This window comes from Pelobates fuscus, chromosome 8 (assembly GCF_036172605.1).
Source record: "Pelobates fuscus isolate aPelFus1 chromosome 8, aPelFus1.pri, whole genome shotgun sequence".
NCBI lineage: Eukaryota > Metazoa > Chordata > Amphibia > Anura > Pelobatidae > Pelobates > Pelobates fuscus.
In genome coordinates this window covers 5,961,906-5,983,738 of record NC_086324.1, presented here as the reverse complement: position 1 = coordinate 5,983,738, position 21,833 = coordinate 5,961,906, and the positions used below count along the sequence as shown (strand labels likewise).

The 21,833-nt window shown below is 47.8% G+C and overlaps 1 protein-coding gene across 4 annotated transcripts; it reads right to left on the bottom strand.

The window, feature by feature from the left end:
• Positions 1-1,610: 1,610 nt before the first annotated feature.
• Positions 1,611-18,576, bottom strand: CCDC14 (coiled-coil domain containing 14). 4 transcript variants are annotated; one of them, XM_063428526.1, is made up of 13 exons: positions 18,441-18,576; positions 13,919-13,974; positions 13,677-13,752; positions 10,362-10,434; positions 10,166-10,276; positions 9,715-9,879; positions 9,536-9,618; positions 8,927-9,425; positions 7,595-7,736; positions 7,255-7,337; positions 6,831-7,049; positions 2,735-2,867; positions 1,611-2,572 (listed from the first exon to the last, which is right to left on the bottom strand). In XM_063428526.1, the coding sequence occupies exons 1-13, from the start codon at positions 18,468-18,470 to the stop codon at positions 1,663-1,665; spliced, it is 2,580 nt and encodes an 859-aa protein (XP_063284596.1). In that variant the 5' UTR covers positions 18,471-18,576; the 3' UTR covers positions 1,611-1,662. The 4 variants fall into 4 exon arrangements, with proteins under 4 accessions (XP_063284596.1, XP_063284599.1, XP_063284598.1 ...); XM_063428529.1 differs by having other exon boundaries at positions 9,721-9,879; XM_063428528.1 differs by having other exon boundaries at positions 9,715-9,876.
• Positions 18,577-21,833: the final 3,257 nt, after the last annotated feature.

The following is a 21,833-nucleotide window of genomic DNA, read 5'->3' as shown; positions in this document are numbered from 1 at the left end:
CAGTCACGAACACCGCTGGGACTTCCACCTTTGTGTGTTCGGCTAAAATCCACACGAACAGAGCGCTATTTCTTGAAACCAATATACCGAACGAGACACTTCCAATAAAGTACTGCACGAACAGATGTTGCAATTTATACATTATGTGGATACGAAGGTAGACCGACCACACTGCCTAATTCTCTGGAACTTTTGGGCATGAAATCAAGCGTGCGGTCGGTCAAATGTGACTTCCACATAATTCGTAAACCCCTGCTCTGATCTGGGTGATTTTTGGATATGTTTTTCACCCAGATCAGAGCAATCCGGGGATGTGCCATTTATGGGGATATGTAATGTTTCTGGGGTACTTTCAGAAAATGTGAAAATTTTGTTTTTTCCTGCCTGGAGATAAGAGTTATTACATTATCTACCAGGCAGAGGGGAGGGATTGTACATACTGTATGGGAGTGTCTATGTATAACCCTGTTTTATTGGTCTGTTAACTTTGTAACTCGGTGCCCCACAAGGTCCAGGAGCTTCTCCCATTTGCCACGGTACGTGTCATGTTCAATAATATGTCCGATTAGGAGGTGTTGGTATGGAATTACTTGAATTGTGTAAGAAGCTCACACTGAACACATCTGTTGGCCATGATGGTCAGGTCCTGCCCCCTGGAACCCTGGTTTAATATAGTAAATGAAATCAGTGGATGAGGCATAATCAGTGTTAATTTTGGTGGGAAATTTTTATTCAGACTTTTAAATTGTTTTACTTTTATTTTCGTTTTACTCGACTAAACCTACAGTAGGTTTTAGTCGACAAGACAAATCTAATGGGTTTAGTTAAAGCCTCTGTCTCTTTTGCCCCTTCCCCAGCCCCTCTGTGTCCTCCCAGCCCCTCTATGGGTCTCTCTCCCAAGCACTGGTCTGTCTCTTTTGCCCCTTCCCCAGCCCCTCTGTGTCCTCCCAGCCCCTCTAGGGGTCTCTCTCCCAAGCCCTGGTCTGTCTCTTTTGCCCCTTCCACTGCCCCTCTGCGTCCTCCCAGCCCCTCTAGGGGTCTCTCTCCCAAGCACTGGTCTGTCTCTTTTGCCCCTTCCACTGCCCCTCTGCGTCCTCCCAGCCCCTCTAGGGGTCTCTCTCCCAAGCACTGGTCTGTCTCTTTTGCCCCTTCCACTGCCCCTCTGTGCAGTGTTCATTTTGGCAGAAAATTTAAATTTAGTTTTAATCAGTGTTTAGATTAAAAAATAAAAATAAAAAAAAAGTTTGTTGTATTTAAGTCATCGGAATTGTTTTAGTCGACAAAATTAACACTGGGCGTAACATGTACCAAGAGTATTTGAACAAACCTTAGACAGGGCACGAGAGACCAGTTTTTGAAGGCCCGGGGCTGCGGTTTGTGTTGAATTAGCTACTGTTGTTCAGGCTTTCTCCGTATTCAAGGGATTTGGAAATGCATAAAAAGGGACCAGGTTAGTTTTGTAGAGGGAAATTGTGAATTGCACAAAACTGTAATTGTTGAATCTACCCCAATGTGAGCAAGATTTAAGACATTATGATTTCTATGAATTCTTTACAAATAAAAATAGATTTATTTTATGAACACTTAAATTACAAAATTAATTATATATCAAAACACACAAATATAAAATGGTAGATATCTGAGAGTTGCCACTAAGCCCAGTCACTTCTGTAGCATGCCGGCCTGTAATGTTTGTTGTAATTTAGCAATGTTGGCATCGAGGGCTGCCAGGCCGTTCCTGAAATCCTGCTCGTCGTGGGAAGTGAAGGTTGAGAATGAGGTCATGGTCCAGTCGCACTTTCCGGACATCAGATCCAACATCGAGCGGTCAGTCAGGTTAAGCTCACTGACCTGCAGATTCTTTATCTGATGCAGAACAAGAGGCCACTTCTCTGATGGTGGATCTGGCCTGTACTGAGTGCAGGTCTTGGATTTTGTACTGGGAATTTCTTGTCTGGACTTCATGCTCTGATCTAAAGTTTCTGTAGATGTCTGCAAAATATTTTTGAGAGTCATCTGAGTGTCTTCAGGAGTTCTGAAACTGCAGGGCTTGGCATAATCCCGAGAGACACTGTTAACCATCGGAGGGGTACACATTTGTCTCTGTGACCGGGTCAGCTGAGCTTTGGTAGGACTGCTGGTCAGTGGTAAATATGTTGTCTCGTCGGGCTTGTACTCATCACACGTGGATGTGCAGGACCCATCTCTGACCTCTGAAGGGTACTTTCCAGGGCTGTGCATACTCGACGGTCGGAGGTGAGTGTTCTGGTGAGAAACATCAGTAGCTGCACGGACCTTGCTGACGTCAGAACTCAAACATTCAGTGAAGTCTTTAGAGGTAACATTAAGTACAGGGATGGCAGGAAAGCATGGATTTCGGCTAGGAAAGACCTGATCAGTCTCTAATTGTTTCAAGTAACTAATTACGGATGTACTCGCTGGGCAATTATCCACCTGAACCTGCTTTTCATAACTGTCCAGAAGAGACTTTGTCAGACTTGGCCCCGACTTCAGTTTGCTGCTGTCCTGGCGGAGGTCACAGAGCAGTTTGGCCATACTGCCCTGCAATGTCCTGCAATGACAGAGATACCATGATCACATCATGAGCTATAGGGGGAAATGAAAACCTCCTGTAACATCTCTACAGGATTAAGTGCAAACAAAGATAACTTCTGTAACATGTCTAGAGAGGTGTTCATTCTTCATACTGTGGAGAACTGACCAGGGTACTTACCTTGTAAGGTCTTTCAGCCTACTCACTTCCTCATCCCTCTGTTGCAAAGTTATCTCCAAAATCTTATATTCCTTTTCTGTTGACTCCAGTTTAAATTGAAGGCTCCTTGTTTTCCCCAAAGCCTCATCCATTTCTAAAAAAAAAAAAAAAAAAAAAAAAAAATATTTTCAATAAACTATTGGTAGAGTTGCATTTTTTTATTTTGCTGCATTTATGTGTTTTATACATTACCCCATTTATAAGATCCATTTTGTTTTGCTAGGTAAAATGAATGATCTAACTGTGAGCCTACCCTTTAACATACAGATGGTTTTAAACCAGGCAACTGTATTTACTGAATGTGGGATTGATTACAGCCACTTAGAATTGTTCTAACCATCTTTAAAGTGGCCGCATGAATAATAAGTAATGATTTGTAATAAAGACCCTTGAATACCCTTTTCAAACTTTCTTCTGACCTACATGTTACAGTCTGTCCAAAGACTAGACATACGGTCTAATCCTCAATACATTTTCCCCCTCGATGATCCTGCAATAGGTGAATACGTAAAGCACTCTTCCTCTCGTTCTGCCCTTGTTGAAGGTGGTATGCCTCTTTTATACGTATATCGTAGTGTCTTCTTTTATGTCTAATTCACAATTTCTTTTTTGGGATGTTTACTACCATTATTATACTAGGCCCGAATTCTTTAATCCCCTTATCTCATCTTTATTATCCCCTTCCAATATGGCGGCCAGGAGTGATCACGTGACCCCCGGTGCCCTATTAGCACTTATTATTTAGCCTTTTGCTTTAGATTATAGGGTTCTCCAATAGTCACAGTAGTTCACATATATTACAATAGATATTCATTTCTCTGCTAATATCAGATTGCTTTGTTAGCCTGTTTACTCTTTCGAGTACTGCCCACACTATACACGATTTTGCTCATGACACAACTTGCGTCCCAGCCTCAGTCTTTCACTACATTTCCCAAGCTCCCTACGAATATGACGCACGTACATGACGTCAGCTTTCCATCCCCTGTCACGCCTATTTTACTTATCTGTTCTAACCTTTGTTTTGCTATTATTTTACTCCTATACACATCTTTTATCCAATATCTTTTTAAATATTATGTTTATTCATTATTTTCAATTTATCACTGTTTGTCATGACCATGATGTCATTTTACCGCCAATTTTGATTTTACCATGTATTTTACGCTATATACGACTGTGCATGCCAGGTTTTTGCTTGATTACCACTTGATAAAGCCCAGTTTGGGTGAAACGCGTTGTGGATCTATTTTACTACTATTTCTGTTATAATAAAGGTTTTGGTCATTTTTTCCCCATACCATATACCTTTTTTTCTCTTTTTTCCTGGCATCCTGTTTTTATCTCTCCAGTGAGGACCTCACCAAGTATCCCAGGTGGGAGTTATACCACCTATGCTGATTACACTGAGCGGGCTATCTGCTCAGGTGAATGTGAGTGTAACCTACTTATTTTTACTCCTGGCTCAATATATTTTATACAGAGAGCAGTATTGTTACACCTTTTTATTTTCACATATATCCTGCTGCTAAGACATCTGCTGGTAAGTAAATACCTCCCCCCGATATCCCTGAAGTGGGGGATCAAACCCACTGCAGGCGCTATATACTAGAGCTGGTTTTAGCTCTATCCCATGTGAGTAAGCCATTTGAATTTCCTTTTATACAGCTTTTATCTTATTTAACCCCTTCAGGACGGAGTCAATAGTGCACGATCAAAACGTTCTGATGAAAACGTAAACAAAAACTGGAATTTGCGCTATATGTCTGTTCAACCGTAATTCACCGCTGTCACATTAAATGCACCCACACTTATTATATATCATTTTGTTCAGGAGAAACAGGGCTTTAATTTATCATTAACTATTCATATATGAAACATAATTAATTAGGAATACAATTTTAAAAAATGTGAGAAAATAAGATTTTTTTGTTTTTAAATTGGTATTTCCGTCTGACATTTTAGCTGTGAATGTCATAATACTGTTAGGTTTTATTGCAAAAAAATGCACATATTTGTAATCAGCGATGTCTCACGAGTACAACAGTACCCCCATTAACAGGTTTTATGGTGTTTTGGAAAGTTACAGGGTCAAATATAGAACGTTCCATTTTCAAATTGAAATATGCCAGATTAGTAATGTTACCTTCGAGACTGTGTGGTAGCCCAGGAATGAGAATTACCCACATAATGGCATAGCATTTGAAAAAGTAGACAAGCCAAGGTATTGAAAGTGGGGTATGTTTAGTTCATATTTGTTTTTGTGTGAAAAAAGCAAAAAACTAATATTTGGCCAGTGTTTGTGACTAAGTGGCTACTAAGAAAGACTGGACATACCCCACTTGCAATACCTTGGGTTATCCATTTTTGCAAATGGTATGCCATCATGGGGGTAATTCTCATTCCTGGGCTACCATATGCTCTCAAAGGCAACATAACCAATCTGGCAAATTTCAATGTCAAAAAAATGAAATGCAAGCCTTATATGTGACTCTCTAACTTTCCAAAACACCATAAAACCTGTACATGGGGGGTACTGTTATTCTCGCGAGACTTCACTAAACACAAATATTAGTGTTTTAAAACATATTACAACAATAATATAGTCCATAAAAAAGTGTCATTCGTTTGTAAAAAATTCAAAAAACTTCACTTTTACTTAAAATATCATCGTTGTAATACAATTTACCAGTTTGAAACACTAATATTTGAGTTCAGCGAAGTCTCCCAAGTAAAACAGTACCCCCTATGTACAGGTTTTATGGTGTCTTGGAGAGTTACAGGGTCAAATATAGTGCTTGCTAATTAAATTCGCTGCACTTTCTCCCTGTGTTGTCAGGCATGTCAATCAAATTGTAATTAATCAAATCACATAATTAGGTTAAAAGATTTAAATATACACGTAGAATATTATATATGCATTTATAGGTATTTAAATTCTACGTGTATACTAATGTAATCGTCTATGTAAATATATATATATACATACATACACACGGTTATTTGTATTTTATATATAGAGCGATATATATAGAATGTCATTCTAAGTGTATTTTGTTACATATATATTAACAAAATACAGTTAGAATGAAATTACATATGAATATATAATTTATATTACATTTTGTTTCAATATTTTATTTTTTTATTATTGTGTGTGTGTGTGTATATATATATATATATATATATATATATATATATATATATATATATATATATATATATATATATATATATATATATATATAAAAAAAAAACACAATTTAATTTTACACTACCTACCAGCAGGGGGACTGTGACATTTCAGACAGTCCCCCTGCTGGCAGATCCACAGCCAGCTATAGGGGGTCATGTGATCGTTCTTTGAGAGCGATCACATGGCCCCCGGGGGCCTCATTTGCCAGGGAAGGGGTTCCTGGGCTGTCAGGCAGCACTCCAGAAGAGGATCGCGGCGGAGGTAAGTAGATCTCACCTCCTGGTGGCTTAAGCCGTTACGGCATTCTATGACGCCGCAACGGCTTTAAAGCCCTTTAAATGCGGGACGGCATAGAACGCTGTAACAGCGTTAAGGGGTTAAAACGTATTACACTATTGGAGCTTTTCTCCTCTTTTTTTTTTATATGTTCCTCGATTTTGAACATCTGGACGGTACATTACCTGAAGATACAAGCAAACCCTATTAGACTTAACCGCACTATTGTAAATTAGAGTTTACCTGGGACTTTCTACTTGTCTTTTTTTATATCATCATAGGACAGTGTATATTTTGCTCCACTTTTATGGTCGTATCAATATCTATTTTAGTCCTTACCCCTTGGCACACCCTATTGTTTTGTATTTCTAATAAAGTAGCCGATATTATTTTCTGCCAAGCCACGTGTTGACTAGACAGTCAGTATTTACAAAGGTTCCAAACCGTGTTTTCAATGAAGGTTATCCAATGCTACACAGCTGAGAGGAGCTTACAGAGTCCATCGAGCAGAGCTTATCACTATCAGTTTACCAATATTAAAACCCTGATCCTCAGCACATGTGACCTTCTCCAACCATTACTTGCCTACTTGGGTGCGAGAGGCAGAGATCTCATTTTGCTGTTGGATTCGAAGCAGCTCCTGTTCCTTCTCTTGTACAATCTGCACCAACGTATTGTTTTCATCCTTTTGTGCATCAATTAACTTCAGAAGCTCCTCGTTTTTGCTCTGCGAAGATGAAAGACCCTTCTGAGTCTCAATTAGTTGATGTTGTAAAGTTGCGTTCTTGGACTGAACAGAGACCACTGTAAGAGAAGGAAATGAATGATTAGCACAGCGAACAAGTTTAACTGCAACCTTAAAAGTATGCCACGTAGTCCAAGAAATGAATGAAAACTTAAACCATCCATCAGTTACCCTCGGAGATAGAAATACAGTCCAGGCAATTAGCATTCAAAAGGCTATGAAAGCTCCACCAAAAACAATAAATAAAAGCAAATATAAATTTACTTTCAGAGTTGCACGTGTCGGATATCAACGCTTCCTCACTTCTCTCTCGATCTCGGAGTTGCTGATTCAATATTCTTAATCGTCTGATTTAGAAAGAGAAAAAACAAAAACACCAAGATGAACATACTTTGCAAGTCTGACCTGGAACTGCCTTTGGGAACTATCCCTGCTCCAGCAGATGGGCAAAGTAAGTAATGTAATGGCCAGTCTAGGATTGCTATATTGAAACTGGTGAAGCTTTATTAAAATGTTAACACAATACACAGGCAGTTAATACTGATCTAATAAGTTATACAGCCATGGGTCATATTTACACTCACACATCCCATAATACACTTACCTCCGAAGCTGGGCATTCTCGCTTCTCAACGGTTGGAGCGCGAGAGCGATTTCAGCTTGGACATTTGTCCTTCCTAACACTCCTGGCAAGAGAGACACGTTGTGCTCCAGTTCATTCATCAGATGCATTGCTTCTCCATGTCCTGCACAGAATGAAAAGAATGGATATTAACTATCTCCCTGCCAGACTGTCCTTAGACTAGGCTATAAGGACCCCTAAGAATCAATATTAAGCAACTCCCTGCCAGACTGTCCTTAGACTAGGCTATAAGGACCCCTAAGAATCAATATTAAGCAACTCCCTGCCAGACTGTCCTTAGACTAGGCTATAAGGACCCCTAAGAATCAATATTAAGCAACTCCCTGCCAGACTGTCCTTAGACTAGGCTATAAGGACCCCTAAGAATCAATATTAAGCAACTCCCTGCCAGACTGTCCTTAGACTAGGCTATAAGGACCCCTAAGAATCAATATTAAGCAACTCCCTGCCAGACTGTCCTTAGACTAGGCTATAAGGACCCCTAAGAATCAATATTAAGCAACTCCCTGCCAGACTGTCCTTAGACTAGGCTATAAGGACCCCTAAGAATCAATATTAACCAACTCCCTGCCAGACTGTCCTTAGACTAGGCTATAAGGACCCCTAAGAATCAATATTAACCAACTCCCTGCCAGGCTGTCCTTAGACTAGGCTATAAGGACCCCTAAGAATCAATATTAACCAACTCCCTGCCAGACTGTCCTTAGACTAGGCTATAAGGACCCCTAAGAATCAATATTAACCAACTCCCTGCCAGACTGGCCTTAGACTAGGCTATAAGGACCCCTAAGAATCAATATTAAGCAACTCCCTGCCAGACTGGCCTTAGACTAAGCTATAAGGACCCCTAAGAATCAATATTAACCAACTCCCTGCCAGACTGTCCTTAGACTAGGCTATAAGGACCCCTAAGAATCAATATTAACCAACTCCCTGCCAGACTGGCCTTAGACTAGGCTATAAGGACCCCTAAGAATCAATATTAAGCAACTCCCTGCCAGACTGGCCTTAGACTAAGCTATAAGGACCCTAAAGAATAGATGTTACTAGTGACATTACTTACATGGGACAAGGTAATCTGGAGAAGAAAAGGGTGAATTTAGAACAGAGAAACGTAAAATAGAATTGCGTTATATTTATTTATTAATGGAAATTGCTTTTAGGAAACCAGCGTGGGTTTATGGGACAAGTAGTCCATTCCCAGCCAGTTCCATTCATGACATCAAATGACTAACCATAACAAGGCTGCTACCAGATGCAACTATTGGTTAAACAGATAGAATGTCTGCCTACCTTGCTTTGCCACTAATGCCTTAATCTCTCCGAGAAGATATTTCACCGTTTTGATTTTCTTCTCTGGACTCGTCCTTTTGGGCATCAGGTTCTTGTCAAAACTTGTCTGGCAGCTTATGTCCTTGGAAAGAGCATGCATTTCATCGTCTCCACTGGAAGCCGCGTCTATTTCTCTGGTGGGCACGTCCCTTTCAAACCCTGGATCCGTGGAATACACAGCTTTCTGGAGTGTCTGGACATTGGCCTCTGAGCCCTTGTACTGAGCGAGGTGGTTGGCTACACATTGAAGAAAGTCCACATCCTTGATTTGGCTGTCATTGGTGATGAATTTTGACAAGGTTTCCATTTGAGGGATGGGTGCTGCTGGGCTGTGCTGCCCAGGTGTTGGCATATACACTATGGGAGGAATGGCTGGATTCGCTGAATGGGTTACCATGCTGGATGGAAAGTGAGCTCCTCCTTGTGGCAGAACTTGGCTATAGCCTTCATGACAAGCATTCTATAAAGCAAATACAATAAACATATTTGAGGCCAGAGTGGAACAGAAAATGTGCAATTTCGTGATTAAATTCAGCTTCCCTTGAGACTTAACTCCTCACTAATACCCACCTGAGGATTGCCTGGATTCTGAGGGGACAAGGCTGGTGTTGAAGAAGGTAAGCGACAGTTATAGAGGGGAGCATATTCAGGTCCTGCATGAAGAAACATTGTGATATTCAGAAAAATAAATAATCCAAGTCCTATGAACTCAAGATTAGGGTTGCTTCATACAAATCACTGTTATTTACCCTGACCTTGCTTCAGGAGAGACATCTGGGTCTGAACATGTTCAAAGAGTGCAGGCTGTGCAACAGGAGAATGGGGCGAGACCAATCGAGGCTGTGTGTTTGCGCGTAGAGTCTTCACCTCCTTGTCACGCACACCGCAGTGCCTGGGGTTCCTCAGTGTCACTGCTAGAACGATACTAATATTATATGTATCTGTAGGATTCGTGCCACTTCTCTCCACTATACTCTCCAATCACCAGGCCCTCGGAGTCAAACTGCCACAGATGTTACATTGTTACCACTGGGAACAAACGTTTTTCTAATAGCTTATATTAACATCAAATGATTTGTACTTTCACCGAGTACAGACATATGGTGGATCCTTATCATTTGGGTGGAGGAATTTATATTACCAGGTACCTGCAGGCTGGCAGGCATCATGGGACTAGATTAAACGCATTGTCATACATACCTCCGATTTCATTGTGCACATGGGAGGCGATTTTCCTTGAGACTGCCTTTTTGCCCTTTGTAGTCAGCTGCCGTCCATTTCCTCTGGGGACATTGTGCTCTGTGTTTTCTGCTTGTAAAAGGACACGTTAATTAGCAGCTAACCATGCATTATCTGGATCTGGGAGCAGGGTAACACGGGCGTGATCAATATGTACCTTTCACATCATTCTGGAGAATATCCTGCAGTAACGCTGCACACCGATTGAGTCCTTTGTTTATAACCAATACCTAGAACGGGAAGAAAACGCTTTGTTAAAAATAAACAAACAGCATTAATGATGTATGAGACCACGATGAAGACCACGATGTTTGGCTCATTCTGTTGTCTTCCGTTATAAATGGATCCCCTCTCTGCTAGCCAGGGAAACGTTATAAATGGATCCCCTCTCTGCTAGCCAGGGAAACGTTATAAATGGATCCCCTCTCTGCTAGCCAGGGAAACGTTATAAATGGATCCCCTCTCTGCTAGCCAGGGAAACGTTATAAATGGATCCCCTCTCTGCTAGCCAGGGAAACGTTATAAATGGATCCCCTCTCTGCTAGCCAGGGAAACGTTATAAATGGATCCCCTCTCTGCTAGCCAGGGAAACGTTATAAATGGATCCCCTCTCTGCTAGCCAGGGAAACGTTATAAATGGATCCCCTCTCTGCTAGCCAGGGAAACGTTATAAATGGATCCCCTCTCTGCTAGCCAGGGAAACGTTATAAATGGATCCCCTCTCTGCTAGCCAGGGAAACGTTATAAATGGATCCCCTCTCTGCTAGCCAGGGAAACGTTATAAATGGATCCCCTCTCTGCTAGCCAGGGAAACGTTATAAATGGATCCCCTCTCTGCTAGCCAGGGAAACGTTATAAATGGATCCCCTCTCTGCTAGCCAGGGAAACGTTATAAATGGATCCCCTCTCTGCTAGCCAGGGAAACGTTATAAATGGATCCCCTCTCTGCTAGCCAGGGAAACGTTATAAATGGATCCCCTCTCTGCTAGCCAGGGAAACGTTATAAATGGATCCCCTCTCTGCTAGCCAGGGAAACGTTATAAATGGATGCCCTCTCTGCTAGCCAGGGAAACGTTATAAATGGATCCCCTCTCTGCTAGCCAGGGAAACGTTATAAATGGATCCCCTCTCTGCTAGCCAGGGAAACGTTATAAATGGATCCCCTCTCTGCTAGCCAGGGAAACTTTCTGCACACCCTTCACTCTTATAAAGGATTTTTTTTGATCACTAAGAAGGCCGGCTTCAAAAAGTGACTGGTAGCTAGGAACGTGCAGATTACATGCCACGTATGGTCCTTCCACTTCTCCGGTTCTGAATTTAGAATTTTGTTTCTATGATGGCCACGTCAGCATGGCAGTGAAACCCTCTGTTACCGAAATATAAAGCTTGCTTGGGGTTGGCATGGCAGTGAAACCCTCTGTTACCGCAATATAAAGCTTGCTTGTGGTTGGCATGGCAGTGAGACCCTCTGTTACTGAAATATAAAGCTTGCTTGGGGTTGGCATGGCAGTGAAACCCTCTGTTACTGAAATATAAAGCTTGCTTGGGGTTGGCATGGCAGTGAAACCCTCTGTTACTGAAATATAAAGCTTGCTTGTGGTTGGCATGGCAGTGAGACCCTCTGTTACTGAAATATAAAGCTTGATTGTGGTTGGCATGGCAGTGAGACCCTCTGTTACCGAAATATAAAGCTTGCTTGTGGTTGGCATGGCAGTGAGACCCTCTGTTACTGAAATATAAAGCTTGCTTGTGGTTGGCATGGTAGTGAGACCCTCTGTTACCGAAATATAAAGCTTGCTTGTGGTTGGCATGGCAGTGAAACCCTCTGTTACCGAAATATAAAGCTTGCTTGTGGTTGGCATGGCAGTGAGACCCTCTGTTACCGAAATATAAAGCTTGCTTGAGGTTGGCATGGCAGTGAATCCCTCTGTTACTGAAATATAAAGCTTGCTTGGGGTTGGCATGGCAGTGAGACCCTCTGTTACTGAAATATAAAGCTTGCTTGTGGTTGGCATGGCAGTGAGACCCTCTGTTACTGAAATATAAAGCTTGCTTGGGGTTGGCATGGCAATGAGACCCTCTGTTACCGAAATATAAAGCTTGCTTGTGGTTGGCATGGCAGTGAGACCCTCTGTTACCGAAATATAAAGCTTGCTTGTGGTTGGCATGGCAGTGAGACCCTCTGTTACCGAAATATAAAGCTTGCTTGTGGTTGGCATGGCAGTGAGACCCTCTGTTACCGAAATATAAAGCTTGCTTGTGGTTGGCATGGCAGTGAGACCCTCTGTTACCGAAATATAAAGCTTGCTTGAGGTTGGCATGGCAGTGAATCCCTCTGTTACTGAAATATAAAGCTTGCTTGGGGTTGGCATGGCAGTGAGACCCTCTGTTACTGAAATATAAAGCTTGCTTGTGGTTGGCATGGCAGTGAGACCCTCTGTTACTGAAATATAAAGCTTGCTTGGGGTTGGCATGGCAATGAGACCCTCTGTTACCGAAATATAAAGCTTGCTTGTGGTTGGCATGGCAGTGAGACCCTCTGTTACTGAAATATAAAGCTTGCTTGTGGTTGGCATGGCAGTGAGACCCTCTGTTACCGAAATATAAAGCTTGCTTGTGGTTGGCATGGCAGTGAGACCCTCTGTTACCGAAATATAAAGCTTGCTTGTGGTTGGCATGGCAGTGAGACCCTCTGTTACCGAAATATAAAGCTTGCTTGTGGTTGGCATGGCAGTGAGACCCTCTGTTACTGAAATATAAAGCTTGCTTGAGGTTGGCATGGCAGTGAGACCCTCTGTTACCGAAATATAAAGCTTGCTTGTGGTTGGCATGGCAGTGAGACCCTCTGTTACTGAAATATAAAGCTTGCTTGTGGTTGGCATGGCAGTGAGACCCTCTGTTACTGAAATATAAAGCTTGCTTGGGGTTGGCATGGCAGTGAAACCCTCTGTTACTGAAATATAAAGCTTGCTTGGGGTTGGCATGGCAGTGAGACCCTCTGTTACTGAAATATAAAGCTTGCTTGAGGTTGGCATGCAGTGAATCCCTCTGTTACTGAAATATAAAGCTTGCTTGTGGTTGGCATGGCAGTGAAACCCTCTGTTACTGAAATATAAAGCTTGCTTGAGGTTGGCATGGCAGTGAAACCCTCTGTTACTGAAATATAAAGCTTGCTTGAGGTTGGCATGGCAGTGAAACCCTCTGTTACTGAAATATAAAGCTTGCTTGTGGTTGGCATGGCAGTGAAACCCTCTGTTACTGAAATATAAAGCTTGCTTGAGGTTGGCATGGCAGTGAAACCCTCTGTTACTGAAATATAAAGCTTGCTTGTGGTTGGCATGGCAGTGAGACCCTCTGTTACTGAAATATAAAGCTTGCTTGTGGTTGGCATGGCAGTGAATCCCTCTGTTACCGAAATATAAAGCTTGCTTGAGGTTGGCATGGCAGATGCCTTGGACAAAAAGTGAATTACCTGATCTTCAGAGTCTGTGGAATATAATGAGTAACCTGAGTCCACGGATGTTGTAGAGGTTTTCCTCCCTGTGTTCCTTAAAAAAAAAAAAAAAAAAAAAAAAAAAAAAAAAAGGAAAAACACAACATAAAAAACTGTTTCACGTTTTAAATACTAGCCATGTATTCACAAAAGCATTACATAGAATTGTAGAGATATGATTGATTAGTAATGTCTTGACTGAACTGGGGTCGTCTACTTACCTTTTCTTAGTATTTGACAGTCTTACAGGTCCTGCCGGACGCACAGAGCAAAACACCTAACAAGGTAGAGAAGAATCACATGTTCACTGTGCTATACAGAGTGCCCGGCACCGGGCTACATACAGAGTGCCCGGCACCGGGCTACATAGAGTGCCCGGCACCGGGCTACATAGAGTGCCCGGCACCGGGCTACATAGAGTGCCCGGCACCGGGCTACATACAGAGTGCCCGGCACCGGGCTACATACAGAGTGCCCGGCACCGGGCTACATACAGAGTGCCCGGCACCGGGCTACATACAGAGTGCCCGGCACCGGGCTACATACAGAGTGCCCGGCACCGGGCTACATACAGAGTGCCCGGCACCGGGCTACATACAGAGTGCCCGGCACCGGGCTACATACAGAGTGCCCGGCACCGGGCTACATACAGAGTGCCCGGCACCGGGCTACATACAGAGTGCCCGGCACCGGGCTACATACAGAGTGCCCGGCACCGGGCTACATACAGAGTGCCCGGCACCGGGCTACATACAGAGTGCGGTTCTTTTTTTGAAATTGGAACTATAGAACCAGCACCAGAAGCCCGGCAGTGAATCTATCAGCTATAGCAAGTAATCGCTGACTAATTAGTTATTTTATCTTCTTTATGGGAATAAAGGAGATTTTCTACTTTTCTGTGCGATTTGTTTGGTGTAATACTATACAGAAAACGGTGTCAGTATATTTAATGGAATACACAAAATACTATAGAGAACGGTCTAAGTCAATATTCCAATGGTCTCTACATCACCAGTCTCTGTGCCTATACATTGCTCTCCCCCTCACGTTATACCACACCTTGCTCTGCCGCCCCCCCCCCACATTATACCACACCTTGCTCTGCCCCCCCCCACATTATACCACACCTTGCTCTGCCCCCCCCACATTATACCACACCTTGCTCTGCTCCCCCCCACATTATACCACACCTTGCTCTGCCCCCCCCCACATTATACCACACCTTGCTCTGCCCCCCCCCCACATTATACCACACCTTGCTCTGCCCCCCCCACATTATACCACACCTTGCTCTGCCCCCCCCCCACATTATACCACACCTTGCTCTGCCCCCCCCCCACATTATACCACACCTTGCTCTGCCCCCCCCACATTATACCACACCTTGCTCTGCCCCCCCCCCACATTATATGACACCTTGCTCTGCCCCCCCCCCACATTATATGACACCTTGCTCTGCCCCCCCCCCACATTATACCACACCTTGCTCTGCCCCCCCCACATTATACCACACCTTGCTCTGCCCCCCCCACATTATACCACACCTTGCTCTGCCCCCCCCACATTATACCTTGCTCTCCCCCCATATCATACCTTGCTCTCTCCCCCATATCATACCTTGCTCTCTCCCCCATATCATACCTTGCTCTCCCCCCATATCATACCTTGCTCTCCCCCCATATCATACCTTGCTCTCCCCCCATATCATACCTTGCTCTCCCCCCATATCATACCTTGCTCTCCCCCCATATCATACCTTGCTCTCCCCCCATATCATACCTTGCCAGCTCCCCCCCATACCTTGCCAGCTCTCCCCCCCATATCATACCTTGCCAGCTCTCCCCCCATATCATACCTTGCCAGCTCTCCCCCCCATACCTTGCCAGCTCTCCCCCCATCATACCTTGCCAGCTCTCCCCCCATCATACCTTGCCAGCTCTCCCCCCCACCCACCCCCCCATCATACCTTGCCAGCTCTCCCCCATCATACCTTGCCAGCTCTCCCCCATCATACCTTGCCAGCTCTCCCCATCATACCTTGCCAGCTCTCCCCCCCACCCCCCCACCCCCCCATCATACCTTGCCAGCTCTCCCCCCCATCATACCTTGCCAGCTCTCCCCCCCATCATACCTTGCCAGCTCTCCCCCCATCATACCTTGCCAGCTCTCCCCCCACCCACCCCCCATCATACCTTGCCAGCTCTCCCCCATCATACCTTGCCAGCTCTCCCCCCCACCCACCCACCCCCCCCATCATACCTTGCCAGCTCTCCCCCATCATACCTTGCCAGCTCTCCCCCCCACCATCATACCTTGCCAGCTCTCCCCACCCCCCCATCATACCTTGCCAGCTCTCCCCTCCCACCCCATCATACCTTGCCAGCTTTCCCCCACCCACCCCACCCCCCATCATACCTTGCCAGCTCTCCCCCCTTCATACCTTGCCAGCTCTCCCCCCATCATACCTTGCCAGCTCTCCCCGCCTTAATACCTTGCCAGCTCTCCCCCCCATCATACCTTGCCAGCTCTCCCCACCCCATCATACCTTGCCAGCTTTCCCCCACCCACCCCACCCCCCATCATACCTTGCCAGCTCTCCCCCCTTCATACCTTGCCAGCTCTCCCCCCATCATACCTTGCCAGCTCTCCCCCCATCATACCTTGCCAGCTCTCCCCGCCTTAATACCTTGCCAGCTCTCCCCCCCATCATACCTTGCCAGCTCTCCCCCCCATCATACCTTGCCAGCTCTCCCCCCCCACCCACCCACCCACCCATCATACCTTGCCAGCTCCCCCCCCACCATCATCATACCTTGCCAGCTCTCCCCCCATCATACCTTGCCAGCTCTCCCCCCCACCCCACCCCACCCCCCATCATACCTTGCCAGCTCTCCCCCCCATCATACCTTGCCAGCTCTCCCCCATCATACCTTGCCAGCTCTCCCCCATCATACCTTGCCAGCTCTCCCCCCCCACCCCACCCCCCATCATACCTTGCCAGCTCTCCCCCCATCATACCTTGCCAGCTCTCCCCCCCACCCCACATCATACCTTGCCAGCTCTCCCCCCCACCCACCCCCACCCCATCATACCTTGCCAGCTCTCCCCCCCATCATACCTTGCCAGCTCTCCCCCCCACCCCCATCATACCTTGCCAGCTCTCCCCCCCACCATCATACCTTGCCAGCTCTCCCCCCCCCCATCATACCTTGCCAGCTCTCCCCACCCCCCCACCCCCCATCATACCTTGCCAGCTCTCCCCACCCCCCCATCATACCTTGCCAGCTCTCCCCCCCACCCCATCATACCTTGCCAGCTCTCCCCCCACCCCATCATACCTTGCCAGCTCTCCCCCCCACCCCATCATACCTTGCCAGCTCTCCCCCCCACCCATCATACCTTGCCAGCTCTCCCCCCCACCATCATACCTTGCCAGCTCTCCCCCCCCACCATCATACCTTGCCAGCTCTCCCCCTCCACCATCATACCTTGCCAGCTCCCCCCCCCCACCATCATACCTTGCCAGCTCTCCCCCCATCATACCTTGCCAGCTCTCCCCCCCACCCCACCCCACCCCCCCATCATACCTTGCCAGCTCTCCCACCCCCACCATCATACCTTGCCAGCTCTCCCCCCCATCATACCTTGCCAGCTCTCCCCCCCCCATCATACCTTGCCAGCTCTCCCCCCCCACCCCACCCCCCCATCATACCTTGCCAGCTCTCCCCCATCATACCTTGCCAGCTCTCCCCCATCATACCTTGCCAGCTCTTTCCCCCCCCACCCCACCCCCATCATACCTTGCCAGCTCTTTCCCACCCCACCCCACCCCCATCATACCTTGCCAGCTCTTTCCCACCCCACCCATCATACCTTGCCAGCTCTCCCCAATACATCATACCTTGCCAGCTCTCCCACCCACCCACCCCCACCCCCATCATACCTTGCCAGCTCTCCCCCCCATCATACCTTGCCAGCTCTCCCCCCCACCCCCATCATACCTTGCCAGCTCTCCCCCACCACCCCCATCATACCTTGCCAGCTCTCCCCCCCCCACCCCCCATCATACCTTGCTAGCTCTCCCCCCCACCATCATACCTTGCTAGCTCTCCCCCCCCACCATCATACCTTGCCAGCTCTCCCCCCCATCATACCTTGCCAGCTCTCCCACCCCCCCCCCATCATACCTTGCCAGCTCTCCCACCCCCCCATCATACCTTGCCAGCTCTCCCCCCCCATCATACCTTGCCAGCTCTCCCCCCCATCATACCTTGCCAGCTCTCCCCCCCCCACCCCACCCCCCATCATACCTTGCCAGCTCTTTCCCCCCCCACCCCACCCCCCATCATACCTTGCCAGCTCTCCCCAATACATCATACCTTGCCAGCTCTCCCACCCACCCCCACCCCCATCATACCTTGCCAGCTCTCCCCCCCATCATACCTTGCCAGCTCTCCCCCACCACCCCCATCATACCTTGCCAGCTCTCCCCCCCACCATCATACCTTGCCAGCTCTCCCCCCCACCATCATACCTTGCCAGCTCTCCCCCCCCCCCATCATACCTTGCCAGCTCTCCCACCCCCCCCCATCATACCTTGCCAGCTCTCCCCCCCCCCATCATACCTTGCCAGCTCTCCCACCCCCCCCCATCATACCTTGCCAGCTCTCCCCCCCCCCCCCCATCATACCTTGCCAGCTCTCCCCCCCCATCATACCTTGCCAGCTCTCCCCCCCATCATACCTTGCCAGCTCTCCCCCCGGCTCTCGCCATCCTCAGATCTCTCCTTGAGAAGCCGGAACTGTTTCCTTAGAAACCAACGATGGCCGGAAGTCCTCCTAGAGCCGCGCGAGGATCAGGCGGGAGCACTCTCTATGGTGATGGGTTGGGCTATGTCGGCCATGTTTGATTGGGGCAGTTTGCGGACAGTCACCGTGTCGGCCATGTTTGATTGGGGCAGTTTGCGGACAGTCGCCGCGTCGGCCATGTTTGATTGAGGCAGTTTGCGGACAGTCACCGCGTCGGCCATGTTTGATTGGGGCAGTTTGCGGACAGTCGCCGCGTCGGCCATGTTTGATTGGGGCAGTTTGCGGACAGTCGCCGCGTCGGCCATGTTTGATTGGGGCAGTTTGCGGACAGTCGCCGCGTCGGCCATGTTTGATTGAGGCAGTTTGCGGACAGTCACCGCGTCGGCCATGTTTGATTGGGGCAGTTTGCGGACAGTCGCCGCGTCGGCCATGTTTGATTGGGGCAGTTTGCGGACAGTCGCCGCGTCGGCCATGTTTGATTGGGGCAGTTTGCGGACAGTCACCGTGTTGGCCATGTTTGCTTGGGCAGTTTGCGGACAGTCACTGCGTCGGCCATGTTTGATTGGGGCAGTTTGCGGACAGTCACCGTGTCGGCCATGTTTGATTGGGCAGTTTGCGGACAGTCGCCGTGTCGGCCATGTTTGATTGGGGAGTTTGCGGACAGTCACCGTGTCGGCCATGTTTGATTGGGCAGTTTGCGGACAGTCGCCGCATCGGCCATGTTTGATTGGGGCAGTTTGCGGACAGTCGCCGCGTCGGCCATGTTTGATTGGGGCAGTTTGCGGACAGTCACCGTGTCGGCCATGTTTGATTGGGGCAGTTTGCGGACAGTCGCCGTGTCGGCCATGTTTGATTGGGGCAGTTTGCGGACAGTCGCCGCGTCGGCCATGTTTGATTGGGGCAGTTTGCGGACAGTCACCGCGTCGGCCATGTTTGATTGGGGCAGTTTGCGGACAGTCGCCGCGTCGGCCATGTTTGATTGGGGCAGTTTGCGGACAGTCGCCGCGTCGGCCATGTTTGATTGGGGCAGTTTGCGGACAGTCACCGTGTTGGCCATGTTTGCTTGGGCAGTTTGCGGACAGTCACTGCGTCGGCCATGTTTGATTGGGGCAGTTTGCGGACAGTCGCCGCGTCGGCCGTGTTTGATTGGGGCAGTTTGCGGACAGTAGCCGTGTCGGCCATGTTTGATTGGGGCAGTTTGCGGACAGTTGATTGGGGCAGTTTGCGGACAGTCGCCGCGTCGGCCATGTTTGATTGGGGCAGTTTGCGGACAGTCACCGTGTTGGCCATGTTTGATTGGGGCAGTTTGCGGACAGTCGCCGTGTCGGCCCTGTTTGATTGAGGCAGTTTGCGGACAGTCACCGTGTCGGCCATGTTTGATTGGGGCAGTTTGCGGACAGTCGCCGCGTCGGCCATGTTTGATTGGGGCAGTTTGCGGACAGTCACCGTGTCGGCCATGTTTGATTGGGGCAGTTTGCGGACAGTCACCATGTCGGCCATGTTTGATTGGGGCAGTTTGCGGACAGTCACCATGTCGGCCATGTTTGATTGGGGCAGTTTGCGGACAGTCACCGTGTCGGCCATGTTTGATTGAGGCAGTTTGCGGACAGTCACCGTGTCGGCCATGTTTGATTGGGGCAGTTTGCGGACAGTCGCCGCGTCGGCCATGTTTGATTGGGGCAGTTTGCGGACAGTCACCGTGTCGGCCATGTTTGATTGGGGCAGTTTGCGGACAGTCACCATGTCGGCCATGTTTGATTGGGGCAGTTTGCGGACAGTCACCGTGTCGGCCATGTTTGATTGGAGCAGTTTGCGGACAGTCACCGTGTCGGCCATGTTTGATTGGGGCAGTTTGCGGACAGTCGCCGCGTCGGCCATGTTTGATTGGGGCAGTTTGCGGACAGTCACCGTGTCGGCCATGTTTGATTGGGGCAGTTTGCGGACAGTCACCGCGTCGGCCATGTTTGATTGGGGCAGTTTGCGGACAGTCACCGTGTTGGCCATGTTTGATTGGGCAGTTTGCGGACAGTCACTGCGTCGGCCATGTTTGATTGGGGCAGTTTGCGGACAGTCGCCGCGTCGGCCGTGTTTGATTGGGGCAGTTTGCGGACAGTCGCCGCGTCGGCCATGTTTGATTGGGGCAGTTTGCGGACAGTCGCCGCGTCGGCCATGTTTGATTGGGGCAGTTTGCGGACAGTTGATTGGGGCAGTTTGCGGACAGTCGCCGCGTCGGCCATGTTTGATTGGGGCAGTTTGCGGACAGTCGCCGTGTCGGCCATGTTTGATTGAGGCAGTTTGCGGACGGTCACCGTGTCGGCCATGTTTGATTGGGGCAGTTTGCGGACAGTCGCCGCGTCGGCCATGTTTGATTGGGGCAGTTTGCGGACAGTCACCGTGTCGGCCATGTTTGATTGGAGCAGTTTGCGGACAGTCACCGTGTCGGCCATGTTTGATTGGAGCAGTTTGCGGACAGTCACCGTGTCGGCCATGTTTGATTGGGGCAGTTTGCGGACAGTTACTATGTCGGCCATGTTTGATTGGAGCAGTTTGCGGACAGTCACCGTGTCGGCCATGTTTGATTGGGGCAGTTTGCAGATAGTCTCTGTAACGGATCCCCTATACTCCGTCTTAGTATATCCACTGTAGTTCTCCCAAATCCCAAGTGAAGCAGTGATTAAAGCTCTGAGCTACCCACACATCAGCCTAGACTTGATGAATGGTACAACAGTGTGACGGACTGCCTGGCACCCCGACCGGGTACCTCCTTCAATCGCTGCTTCCTAGTACTTGCGAGCACCATAAGCACTGGAACACCATAACCACACCACAGCTTGGTTGGGGTCTCGCTGTCCTCTGCCAACCCTGGACCCCAGACCAGGATCCAGCTTCCAGTGGCTAGACCTTTTCTAATTCAGAGAGCGTAGCAGGAACAGCTCTTAGAAGAGCTTAGTGATTATACTCTGGGGAGTATTGTGATATAGCAATCCCCAGAGTGAATGTAGTTTTCCAATCCCCCAAACATGAGCCAAAACTTCATGAAGGGGTAAACGAATCTCTTTAATGGAAGCCACAACTGGCCTTAAATGCAAGTCCCCATGCAAGGGGCACTCCCACCTGGACCTTGTGGGGAACTGCAGCACCAAGTCACAGACCAATAACAACAATGGTTAAATGCATGACACTCCCATATACAAACACACAATCCCTCCCCTCTGCCTGGGAGATAATTGGATTAGAAACTGTACTAATCTAATCCAATTATCTCCAAACACATACATTTTTATAAACACCCCAAAAGTACCTTACCACACACAAAATCCCCACAAAA

Bases quoted from the DNA above. Each gene is read 5' to 3' on its own strand.
- CCDC14 (XM_063428526.1), bottom strand. From the start codon at position 18,470: ATGGCGAGAGCCGGGGGGAGAGCTGGCAAG. The intron at 9,619-9,714 runs GTAAATAACAGT...TTCTTCATGCAG, and splicing joins TCTCCTGAAGCAAGGTCAGG to GACCTGAATATGCTCCCCTC. The intron at 9,426-9,535 runs GTGGGTATTAGT...TTTGCTTTATAG, and splicing joins AGAATCCAGGCAATCCTCAG to AATGCTTGTCATGAAGGCTA.